The sequence below is a fragment of the Vitis riparia genome, chromosome 4 (genome assembly GCF_004353265.1).
Source record: "Vitis riparia cultivar Riparia Gloire de Montpellier isolate 1030 chromosome 4, EGFV_Vit.rip_1.0, whole genome shotgun sequence".
Classification (NCBI taxonomy): domain Eukaryota; kingdom Viridiplantae; phylum Streptophyta; class Magnoliopsida; order Vitales; family Vitaceae; genus Vitis; species Vitis riparia.
The window spans coordinates 18,473,288-18,486,199 of NC_048434.1; the positions used below are offsets into that span (position 1 = coordinate 18,473,288).

The following is a 12,912-nucleotide window of genomic DNA, read 5'->3' on the forward strand; positions in this document are numbered from 1 at the left end:
AATGGCACATGTGTTGTCATTACATTACATATTAACAACTGATAACAAATGTATTGTTGCACACGTGTTATGTCAACAAATAAGTAAGCTTGAATAAAATAAAATGATATGATTAAATGAATTATTGTCTCTAGTTTATGAACATACATCATCTGTTCTTCATCTATGTTTTGTTAGATAATGAATATAAGCCATTGATTTTAGGGTAAAGTTGTCATGAACCATGTAATAGTGATACGATATCACAATTAATATGCTACATGTTCCTTATGAAGTGGTTTGACGTGGAATAAGGTTTTATATAGGTCATAATTATAAAATGACGTTAGATCGTATAAAATGTTCATTCTATCACACTTAATGCATTACCCAGTTCCTCTATGCACGGGTCATGTAAGCATGTTATAATTATGAAGTGATATCGCAACCAATGCATTACTCGTTACTTATAAAGTTGGGAGTAAGATTTTACACATAATGTCATACTATGATGATAATACAGAAGATTCATTCAATCACAATTAATTTTCTTATGGAATTGATTGATGTATGAGAGCCATGCAACATATGAGGGTCGTGCAGTGTATGGGGGAGTCAGCATTAAGACCATCGGTACTCGTTCATCCTCGATGTCTTTCCTTAGGCCACCATGTACATGTCTTGATGACATTGTAATCTCCCTTCAGCATCTCTGAAAGTGGGATGATTGGTTATAAGTTATTATCATTTGTATTTTTATACTAAAATTGAGTCACAAGCACTTAAGAAAATGGTCACATGAGCCTTTTTTTTTTCTTTTTTCTTTTTTTGCCTCTCTAATTTATACTTTTACAACAACAACCAATGGATGTTCTTATTGTCTACAATAAAAATAAGTTGCAACCAATTACTTCCATGCATTTTCAAAAACAAAAAGACAGAGATGACAGATAGCTCGACCAGTAGGGTTGACCAGGAATGGTCTAATCTCTGGAGCTAGTTAGTTTAGAAACCAGACATGGTTGAAGAGGACAGGGAGTTCTAATCCAAATAGACACCGACTTACAGACTACCATACATAAAAACAAAAAAACCCGGTCGCCCTGCATATGTTATATGTTTTTTTAGCCACTTCCCCACTACTACCACCGCCAGTGCCGCAAATTGTCACAACCACCTCCATGCTGACGTGGCCACCAATTGTTTCCCCTTCCAGCAAAGCAACATCTCAGCCTGCCGCTTTGCCACGTGGAAGCCCCTTACCTGTGACTTCCCCAGTAGGCACTCTGCTTGAGACTCCGCGAACTGGCTCCACTGCACCTGCCCCAACCCCGCGCCGGAAAACAGCTCCCTCCACGCCGTCACCCGCCGTCCCACATCTCCCACAGCCGCAAATATCTTCGGCTGAATCAGGGACATCTCAATCTTACGAATCCAATCACCGCCGGCGCCAGCGCCACCAGCGTCCAGTGATTCCAGCATCACTGCGTAGAATTCAAGGCCGTTGATGAAATTCCGGTTAAACGACGCCGCTCCGCTATCGGTCCACCCTTCGCCGTCTACAAACACGACAACTTGTGGGGAAATCCGCCGGAGATCGCAGAAAAATCCGGCGATATTATTGGTGGTACCGAGACGTCGGAATATCGCCGGCGATATATTAACAGCAGTCTTTTCTCCGTCGATGAACTCGACCGCTTTGAATGATAGAACCTCGAAAGTAGGAATCGGCACGAACTCAATACGGAATTCTATTTTGAGCTCTTGAGCGAACTGAAACAAATTCTCTTTGATCAATCTGCTCTCAACTGCGTACTCTTCGGGCACGACAGCGGTGATTCGAAGAACAGGAGGATTGACTTTGCAAGCCTCTGACCTGTCCGCAATCTCTTTCATGAAAGAGGCATACTGACCTCCGAGTCCGATGTCGAAATCTATGATATGAATGAAGAGTGATCCATCGACAGCTTCGAGGAGTGCTTGGCTGGCGGTGAAGTTGGAGAACATAGCGATAGGAGAGATCATGGAGAAGGCCTTGTACGCTTTTATTGTCTGAACGATCTCCGATGCCGACGAATGAGACTTCCGGTTGGAGCCAGTTAGGAGAGAGTGGAGAGCTTCTTTGAAGTAGAAGGCAGCTCTCTGTAGTGGTTTTCCCACCGGAGCTCGCAACCGTTGATTGAGCCGCGCCAATATCGCCTGAGCGAGCTGTGAGTTGTTGGATCCAAAGCACTCGGCTGCTCGAATAAGCTCCTCCACAAACTCGGAGCCAACGTTCCAGTGGAAAGAGTTGAGATTGAAGTTGTGGTTTTGATTGGAAGAAATTTCAGAGAGAGTAAAATCGAAAGGAAGAAGCTGAGTATGATAGATGGGTTGGGAAGGTGGGAGGTCAGGGAGAGGGAGGTGTGGGAATTGAGGGTCGCAGGGACCCAACTGAGGAACACTCCCGAAGACAGGGGCAGAGTCATCACGCAATACGAAATCCCACACGGTAGGATCCCAATCATCCAAATTATGCATCCCATGGTCTTCCCACTGAAAACCAGGCTCCTCCGACTGTGGCAACGACACGTCGGAGACGGCAGTAATTCCGGGAAACGTGGCCGCCTTATCCGCCACAGGGCTAGGGCTGCGGCGAAGGTCGAGAACAGAGGTAGGCTCGTAGCACAGGTTGATAGTATCAGTAGCAGGGCTCCGAAAAGCGGTATTCCGGGTGGTATTGTTACAAGAAAGCGGTTTAGGGTTTGGAGAATGGTTGTTTTGGGCTGGAACTGGGACTTTCATCTCTAAGGGGAAAGCGAGAAAGAGAGAAAAATAAGAGAGGCAAAGAGCCGATGGAAAGCTCTCACTGCTACTCCTTTTTTGGGTCTCAAACTCCCGATGGAAGAGGGGGAATGAAGGGGGAGGGGAGAGGGGCCCTTTTAGGGGATTATAATTGCCTCCTTTTTATCTTTGCGTGCGTGCATGTGGGTATGATGTATGGGAGTATGTCATGGGATGCTGAGGAGGAATGTCATGTCCAATTGCCCAATTGCCCATCCTCACATCACACTCCACCCTCCCACTGCCTGCACACATCACACGGCTGATCTCTTCGAACCTTCTCCCTCACGTAACTTTTTAATTAAATAACTTTATTTAAGAAGCAGTTTTCCCTTTATACTTTCTCGAGCCAGGTTCTTGAAAAATACCGAAAAAAATTAACTTTTTTTAGTTTTCTCAAAAATAAAAAATAAAAAATTATTATGATTAAAATTAATTACAAATTTATATATATTTTAAATTTATATATATAAAAAATTTAAGAAAAATAAATTTATATATATTTTTTCTTTCTTTCTTTTCATTTTTCTTTCATTATTTTCTTACTTAAAATTTTTAGAATCAAACATGATAAAAGTTCTTAAATTGTGATTTAAAATATTATAAAAAAATTTAAAATATTTTAAATTATTCTAAAAATAACTTAATTTTAGAATAAGTTTTTTAAAAATTTATTTTTATCATCAATTTATCAATTTTATTTTCTTAAAAAACTGTTTCTAACAATAGAGTCTACCTTGGCTCTTACTTTTTTTTTATATATATATATATATATTTAGAGTTACAAATTTTCAATCCTACACACGTTTATGAAATGTTAAAGACTTGTTTGATAATTATTTTTGAATAATATTAAAAAATAATTTAGAATGATGTTTTACAAAATAAAAATTTTATTTATGATTTTGAAATATTTTTAACCTATTTAGTGAAAATCATGAAAAGTAACTTTTAATGTTATTTGAAATAAGCATATTTTTTATTTTTAAAAAGAAAATTTGGTTTTGGTGGATAAAAAACTCTTTTTCGAAACCGTTAACAAAGAGAGCGTAAAATTTACAAAACATGGATAACGACGTTCATTACACCACCATGAGTTAGGGTTGAGTTGTAATTAGTAGGAATGGCCAAAAACTAATCCATAAAGACTTAAAAAGACAAACAAGTCAAATGTGGGCGTTAAAGCTCCACATACCACATACACCTCTCCACCTGGGTCCCTCAAAAGTCTTAAAACAGAACCAAATACGAACGCCACCGCCCTACTTTTTCTTCTCCCCCAAACTCAATCGCACAAACTTGGCTTAAAAGAAACCCCCCTTACGTCTAAACGTGCTTTTCCAAAACTCTTACTTTCAAACCCTGCTTTGCGGAAAATACGAGATTGAGATTTCCCCTGGGATAAACCCTCCCATCGTTCGATCACCCTCCAAAAGTCAAAACCCAAACGCCTCACATCCCATCCCACGGCGGAGACCGCAGACTCACCTCTGAGCTAACCTACTCCCCACTGTACCACAACAACATTCCCATGCACTAGAAAAAGGCGTTGAGAAAGCTGACAAAAGAATTCTTGTTGACGTAGAAGTGACCACAGGTGAGACCCACAAATTGACCAGGCTATGCACCCACCCGATCTCATTGGCGGTTCGCGGCCCCCACCGGGCGGCTTTTTGTCGGATATCCATGCATGCATGGCATGAGCAGCTATGAAGCGAGTTCAGGCCACGCTCCCCCCCTCCCCACACACACATACACGTAAAAGCAACGAAAGGGCTGTTTGGCGGCGACGAGAGAGAAGAGAATATGTTCGCAGGGTGACAGTGCACTAGTGATCTCATCCAATAATACTGCATCACCCATCATCCATCGATCCATTCACGTACCGCAAAGAAACTCCAATATCTCCACCTTTTCTTTTGTTTTCTTGCCCCCGCCCCACCCGGCCCCCTTCTACTTTAGATCAAAGTGTGCCACCTTCTAAAAAGAACCCATTAGGTCTTTTTACGAGTAATCATCACATTCATATAGTTACGGCTTCTAAAATAATATTAACTAACGTACCACTTATGTCCTCATCAAGCTTACGTGTTTGATTTGCAATTTTTTTTAAATGCTGTTCTATATTCTATATCGGTTATTATCACTGAAAGGATCCAATGCAATAGAGTCAATGAGTAAGTTCATGTTTTTCTTCTTAAAAAAGGGGGTCTGTGAACCAACAAAGACGTCTACCTTTCTTTAAAGTAATCCCACCAACTAATTAAACTAGTTCAGTGGGAACGGAAAACAAGAAGATTGGCGGCCTCCCTGTTGGCTGATGGATTTGGAGCATTTTTCTTGGCTTCAATTTTCAAACTTTGGAAAAAGTCGTTATTTAGTCTATTTTTGAACCACCTTTATGCTCAAAATGTAAACTATAACTATTGTGGACTGAATAGACTATGATCATCACATTTTTTATATTTGGAACTCTAAAATAAAGGATGAAAATGAAGACTTTATTTTATTAATTTTTATGTTTTTGATGTGGGACGGATGCCTAACTCGTACTGTGCTCATTAACGTGGATATCAACAATTAAGTGAAGGAATCTGACATAAATTAAACGTTGATTGGATCTTATATGCGGGACTATCTCTACCCTTATCATGTTTGAACTATTTAACGAAAATTCGAAATGAGTAAAAAATTTACTCCCATGAAAACCAAACACATTTTTATTAAAGTTTTTACTAGATCGAGCTTTGACCATTTCATTTAGAAGACATTTGACATCATAATTCGTAGGTCTATTCTAATAACCATCTTTGAGATGACCCACTTTCATACGTACTTAAGAGCGGATGTTCTTACATGCATCCCAATAGTTCTGATTCCTCATTTTCCACATGATAGCTAGTGTAATTGGGTTGGTACACCAGCGGCACCCTTGGGTTGAAGCCATGACTTGTTGAATATGGGTACATGTTCCAACTTCAGGCCCAAAACAGGCTAAAGGCCAAACTCCCAAAAGCCTTGATCCCGGTCCATAGCACACCGATACCTCCTCCTTTTCCTTCGAGTACAAGATACCCAAGAAAAAAATTACATACACTGTACCTGAAAATGTGATATGATGGATTAACTGGTTGGTATCGCCCCGTGAAACGTGATGATCCCTTGGTCTTAGTCATATCTTCTCATATATCCCACCCCATGAAAGGCATTTGGGCTAGAATCCACACCCATCTTTTAAATGACTCTTAAAAAGCGTCAACAATTCCTTAAAAATATATCTCTCTCTACATGTGTATTTTGAAAGGAACAACGACCAGAAACAAAACCAAATGGTTCATTGACATTATGCTTTCCAGATCTTAAAAGCCAATTTTTTTTAACTTTTGGGTTGGCTGAGAGCGTGTTAAGCGTGAAAGCAGGAGTAATAGTAGAGAATATATGAAGTAATGTACTTAGGCATTAAGGTTCGAAAGCACACGGAAGACACGCGGTGGGGGAAGGAGGCTTGAAGCACACAAAAGAAGAAGGCAGGCAGGGGTTGAGATTCCGATATATATCATTCATGAAAAGTTGATGAGTCTTCACCCCACTCCAAAAGAAAAGGCAGGCTAGTAACAGTGGAGGTGATTTGAGTGTGGTATCTTCCATCTTCTATTTTACAAGCAACCCTACAAGGAAGGGGGGCCCTTTAAAATAAGAGGATCCACTAAGGATATTTTGGTTTTCATATTTTTTGTTTTCCTTTGAAAATACCCTTTGATTCATTTAGTTTTCTTTTCTTTATGCGTGCATGGCCACACTCAATCACATGCACAAATAGTATTTGGTTTTGAGTAAAGGGTATTTGTATTATTTTGCAAGTGGAATTGGTGACAAGACTCGCCACCCCCATCGTCCACTTGATCATCAAAGGATTTTTTAGCATCTTGGTCACCTATGCTAGGATTTGAACAGCACTATAGATATAGAGGGTAAGAGGGACAAAAGAAAAAACTCCTGCCTTTTGTGGGTTTTTGGTTGGAGGGGAAAAACTTGAAAAAAGTGTGAGATAATCTCTAATAAACAGCCTTCCAAAACCATTGCTTTTCCTTTTTTTTCTTTTTTTTTTGGTCATAGTGCATGGATTTCATATACATTTAGTCAACTAAATTTGAACTAAAATAATGAAACATGATTCCTTTTACATGTAAAAGAAATTAAGCTAGAATTTGATTCCCTTTGAAACATAGAGTGGCAGCTAAAAGCCCAACCAGATTTCTTCAATCAATCTCTCTTTTTCTTCTTGATTTTTTCTTTGGATTGGATAAGATTAGGAGACATCATACGCAAATGCTAGGTAGGGTAGAGGGGTAAACCCAAAGAAGGAAGCCCAACTTGAATAAGGCCCAACCCAATGAAGTTGATTTGAAGTGGGTGGTCCAATACGGTGACAGCTCGGCCCAAATAAGAGCCCAAGTTCCATGGTCACAGGCCGTTTCTGACTAGATCTCATGCCTACAGCGAGAAATCAAGATAACCACAGGCAGGAGCAAATACCACCAAAACCTTCTCAACGGTTTAGACTTTCAGAGGTAGAAGGTAGAGTCAAGCAGCAGCCACGTGTTCCACGAAACATGCACATCGCCACGTAGTACACACACGTACTCCAATAACTCCTCCTCGCCCTATATATCAACGTTTCCTCCACCCTCAACATCTCGCATCAGTCTTAATTTCTGGAAAAAAGGGAGAAAGAAAAAAAAAATGTTTAAGAGAGCTTGTGTTTCTTCACTGTCCTTGTTCCTCTTTCTTGCTTATTTCTGTCTGCATGCAAAGGGGTGGAGCGGGAATGGTGATTGGGGTGCGGGGCCTCTGTTTCCCAAAGATAAGAGGGAGACGATTGTGTCGACAGAGTATGGAGAGATCTCAGCAGCCCAAGTGAGTGATGGGACAAGGAGGGGATCCTACCATCTCCAGTTCTTCACTCTGGAGCCTAACTCCCTTTTTCTTCCAGTTCTACTCCATACGGACATGGTATTTTATGTACACACGGGTACTTCTCTCAAAACATTTTGAAGAGTCCCTTCAGTTTTCCCTTTAAATAATATTCATGGATTACTACATTTGAAGATTCATAATCATTTTGTAAGGTGCATTTTCATTGCATGCGTGGGTGAAGGATGTGAGGATCTCCTGATATCTGGTTGTCTTTTTGGTTGTAATTTTAGGGAGTGGGAAGTTAAATTGGGCCAACGAAGAAAAGGAGAAGACGACACTGACAGAATTAAGACGGGGTGATGTGTATAGGCTGAAGCCAGGGACTGTTTTCTACTTGCAGAGCAACTTAGAATCAGAGAGGGAGAAGCTTAGAATTTATGCCATCTTTGTTAACTTAGAAGATGGTGATGTAAATGTGTGTATTTTATCCCATTCAATTTTATATTTTGGTCCTCTGTTTCTGGGATTCTTTCGAGTAATTCTCTCTTCTTAACCCTTTGGTGTAGGAGGTATCATCAATTGGGGCATATTCTAGCATTAGCGACCTGGTCCGGGGCTTTGATAAGAAAGTTCTCCAAGCTGCTTTTGAGGTATGATTTCTCTCCACAGGGTCATCCAGGGTTGTGTATTATTAAGTTCTTGGATTCTGTAACATCAATCCAAATGGGTGTTTATAAGGTCTCTGAGGAACTGATAGAAGCAATAACAAATGCAACCAAGCCACCTGCTATTGTCCATAATGTGCCAGCAAGATCAGAGAATCTGTGGGGGTGGGAAGCTCGATTCCTTAAAGCCTTTATTGGAAGCCAAGGCCACAGCATTTATGATTTGGAGAACAAAAAGAAGGCAGCCAAGACATTCAATATTCGAGATGCGGATCCAGACTTTGAGAATTGTAATGGACGGGCCTTGACGGTGACCACCAAAGACATGAAAGTATTGAAGGGTTCCAACATTGGAATTTTCATGGTGAACCTGACAAAGGTCTGTCAGAAGCCAGCAGATCTTCCTTTTTTGATCATTTTCCTTGAAAAACTTGGGAGACTTTTAACAGTAAAAAGTGTTGGATGTGTCTACACTATAACTGACAAATGATGGGATATGAATTTATTGTAACACTGACATCTATTTGATTTGTTGATGAAGGGTTCAATGATGGGACCGCACTGGAATCCATTGGCTACTGAGATAGCAGTAGTCTTGGAAGGGCAAGGGATTGTTCGGGTGGTTTGTTCTAGCAACACTACGAAATCAAGTTCAAGCAACACTACGAAATCAAGTTCCAGCAACTCTACCAAATTCAAGTGTGAAAACAGGAGCTTTAGGGTGAGGGAAGGAGATGTTTTTGTTGTCCCAAGGTTCCATCCCATGGCTCAGATGTCCTTCAATAATGGCTCCTTGGTGTTTATGGGATTCAGCACAGCCTCAAAACTGAATCATCCTCAATTCCTAGCAGGAGAAAGCTCTGTTCTCCGAACTCTTGACAGGGATGTGTTGGCTGCAGCCTTCAATGTTTCCAACACAACCATGGATCAGTTTCTGACTCCTCAGCGTGAGTCTATCATCTTAGATTGCACCAGTTGCGCTGAGGAGGAGGCAAGGATGATGGAAGAGGAAATTGAAAAGAAAAGGCAAGAGGAGGAAGCTAGGAAGGAGGAAGAAGAGAGAAAGAGGAAGGAGGAGGAAGCCAAGGAGGAGGAAGAAGAAAAAAAGAGGGAAGAGGAGGAAGCCAGGAAGAAGGAAGAGGAGGAAGCCAGGAAAAGAGAAGAGGAGAAAAAGAGGGAGGAAGAGGAAGCCGAAGCCAGAAAGAGAGAGGAAGAAGAGGCAAAAGAGGAAGATAGGAGAAGGGAAGCAGCAGCAGAAAGGGAGCAAGAGGAGGCAATGAGAGAAGAAGATGAGAGACAAAAGAGGGAGAGGGAAGAGGAGAAGTATGAAAAGGAGAAAAAGAGGGAGGAAGAGGAAGCCAAAGCCAGAAAGAGAGAGGAAGAAGAGACAAAAAGGGAAGAAGATAGGAGAAGAGAAGCAGCAGCAGAAAGGGAGCAAGAAGAGGCAATGAAAGGAGAAGAAGAAAGACAAAAAAGAGAGGGGGAAGAGGTGAAGTATGAAATTGGGGGTGGTGGGGAGGGAAAAAGAGCAGAGTATTGAACACTTGGAATGTTTGACATGCCTCCTCTCACCCACCTGCCTGGACTACACAGTCATGAGGAGTGAGGGTAGCAGTCTTCCAACACCTTCCTTAGATCCTTACGTTTTATGTTTCCCTCTAATTAAGTTCCATCATCTGAGTTGGTTCAGTAGATCTTTTTCTTGAAATAGGCAGGAGATTTTTGTTTCACGTTTTGATGGTGAGATGGGAGTTTTGTGGAAATGTAAGCCCAGCTTTTAAAATAATCGTAGTCGTCCATGTTGGTTCCTTCTGTATTTAGCAAATTTAGTTCAAAATCATGATTTTTTTTTAAATATATATATATATATATTGTGTATAGGGATATTAGACGAATTTGGTTTAAAATCGTTAGAATATTATATTGGATCTAGAATATGTAGTGAATTTTGTTTAAAATTACAGATAATATTAATTTAAAAGCTTGGAGTAGCTTGGTTATAGGATATCTAGTAAATTTTATTTTAAGGTCAAATAAATAAATCAGTTTTTTTCGTTGTCGGATATATTGTTTTTTGGGAGATTATTTTTAGGAGAATTGTGTTTCCAACCCATCTAGGTTGGGTAATTGAGGTAAAGTCCTTCTATCACTCATAATTAAACCCAAAACCCAATGAAATAGTAGAAATTAAGAGAAATGATATTATCTTTAAAAAAATCCTTAAAATACCCTTAACTATTAAATGAAAGAACTAATAAATCATCTCACCTTTCTCATTCTCTCTCTTTTACCCTTCTCTCACCTATTTAATGGTGAAATCAAGTTGAATCATTTTTTTTTCTTCATCAAATTGAATATGAAATATGATTAAAAATTATTATTGTCAAAAGCATTTTTGAAATGAATAACTTTTAAATACCTCATCAAATATTATTTTTTTTCAAACTTACACAATATATAATAAATAATTTTTAAATATGTTGAAAACTTACATAATATATAATAAATATTATTCTTTATTTCAAACTTATATTATTTCTTATATATATTAAATAATTTTTAAATACTTTATAAAATATTAGTATTATTTGTTTGTTTAAATTATATATCATCAAATATTATTTTTTTTTTTCAAATTTATAGAACATATAATAAATACTTTTTAAATACCTCATAAAATATTATTAATTTTTTTTAACTTGCAAATTAGACACATAGTGTTTATTATTTCAAAAATAATATAAACACTCACATGTATATATATATATATATATATATATAATATTAATCAAGAAGACAATATTTATTAGACTAATTTACCAACCTTCCAATAATTTTGAAAGTGTAAATAGGGTAATTGGTCAAATTAAAGTCTTCAAAATATTCAAAATTTTTCCATTCCAAAATTATCTAATTGTTCCCCACACAAATACTAAATATTTTTGAATAAAGATTTAAATATTCAAAACCATTAAAATAAATATTTTCTTATTAAAGCAAATTTTCAAAGTAATCAGATAAAAATCATGAAATCTTCAAAACTATAATTACAATAAATATTTTTAATTTTAAAACTAATTTCATAATTTAAATTAATGATTTTAAAAAATAAAAATGTTATAAAAATAATTTTTTATTTTTATTTTTAATTCAATTTCAAAATTATTGGAAGGTTGGTAAATTAGTCTTATAAATATTGTCTTCTTCTGTAACAATGAAATTATGTTTATAAAGGTAAAATAGTAAAAATATATATTTCATTTAGTTTACTTATAATGACCAATTCAAACATGATTGATTTTAATTTTATTTTTAATTTTTGTAGGAAATGTTTTAATGACATAATTTGGTAAAAAAAAGAAAAAAAAAACTATTAATAATCGTCTTAATGTCAAACTCAAGTTGTTTAAAAATTGTACAAAACCTATTAGGAGCCTTGTACACCCTTGTACACATGACACATTTTCCTTGTACAGTTAGTGTAATACCTTTATACAATAACACAAATTTCATATCTCTCCTAAGTTGTATGTCCATATAGGTGTATTAATCATATTTTCAATGGTTTGATTGAGAAAATGGTGAATGACTTAGGGTCAACTTTTTCCCCCCAAATATCATTATTAGATAAAATATTAGAATTTTCATGTGAGAGTTAAATAAAGTGCATGACATAGGTGTATAATTCTTGGGTGACAAGGAAAATATAAAAGTGGTTTAGAATCAGCTGAAATCATTCACAAAGAATAATCTTGTATACCTTTGTACAATTAGTACATTTTCCTTGTATAGTTAGTGCAATACCTTTGTACAATAACACAAATTTCATATCTCTTCTAAGTTATGTATCCACGTAGGAGTGTTTAACCATATTTTTAATGGTTTAGTTGAGAAGATAGTGGATGACTTAATCATAAAAATTTCCCCATATATGGGAAAGTATTAGAATTTCCATGTGAAAATTAAATAAAGTGCATGACATATGTGTACAATTCGTGAATGATAAGAAAAATAAAAAAATGACTCATAATCGATTGTAATATTTCACAAAGGGTAGCTTTGTACACCTTTGTACACTTAGTGTATTTCCCTTGTACAGTTAGTGTAGTACAACTGTATAGTGGCGCAATAAATGAATAAATGATTTTTTTTTCATATAAAAAATAGTATGTTTTCAATTTTCATTTTTAAAAATAGTTTTCATTTTTTAATTAAATGTATTTTAAAAAAGAGACAATATAGAAAATAAAAATTATTTAAAAAAAAAACTAGAAAAATATTTTAAACCAAACTCAAATATAATCTATATAATTTTTAACTATTTTTTTTTAATTTAAAATAAGTAAATATACCTTTCAACCCTTTTATATAAGAAAAATTCAATCTTTACTATGTATTAATATAATCCACTTCTAAAATTATTAAAATAAAGAAAGATTAAAACAAATTAAACTTTTTATTTTATAATAGTAAAAAAAAAAACTTTAAAATACTTTTTAGTATAAAAGAAATTAAAATAGTGAATATA

The 12,912-nt window shown here is 36.7% G+C and overlaps 2 protein-coding genes across 2 annotated transcripts; one reads left to right on the forward strand and one right to left on the reverse strand.

Annotated features, from left to right (window-relative positions):
• Positions 1-826: 826 nt before the first annotated feature.
• On the reverse strand, positions 827-2,889 carry LOC117913464 (scarecrow-like protein 15). Its single transcript, XM_034828448.1, has one exon. It carries the CDS (start codon positions 2,761-2,763, stop codon positions 1,147-1,149), a length of 1,617 nt encoding a protein of 538 aa, XP_034684339.1. The 5' UTR covers positions 2,764-2,889; the 3' UTR covers positions 827-1,146.
• A 4,615-nt stretch (positions 2,890-7,504) lies between these two features.
• LOC117912482 (vicilin-like seed storage protein At2g18540) lies at positions 7,505-10,200 on the forward strand. Its single transcript, XM_034827074.1, has 5 exons — positions 7,505-7,834; positions 8,010-8,194; positions 8,286-8,369; positions 8,458-8,763; positions 8,926-10,200. The coding sequence occupies exons 1-5, from the start codon at positions 7,546-7,548 to the stop codon at positions 9,922-9,924; spliced, it is 1,863 nt and encodes a 620-aa protein (XP_034682965.1). The 5' UTR covers positions 7,505-7,545; the 3' UTR covers positions 9,925-10,200.
• Positions 10,201-12,912: the final 2,712 nt, after the last annotated feature.

Bases quoted from the DNA above. Each gene is read 5' to 3' on its own strand.
- LOC117912482 (XM_034827074.1), top strand. From the start codon at position 7,546: ATGTTTAAGAGAGCTTGTGTTTCTTCACTGTCCTTGTTCCTCTTTCTT. The intron at 8,195-8,285 runs GTGTGTATTTTA...CCTTTGGTGTAG, and splicing joins TAGAAGATGGTGATGTAAAT to GAGGTATCATCAATTGGGGC. The intron at 8,764-8,925 runs GTCTGTCAGAAG...TTGTTGATGAAG, and splicing joins TCATGGTGAACCTGACAAAG to GGTTCAATGATGGGACCGCA.
- LOC117913464 (XM_034828448.1), bottom strand. From the start codon at position 2,763: ATGAAAGTCCCAGTTCCAGCCCAAAACAACCATTCTCCAAACCCTAAA.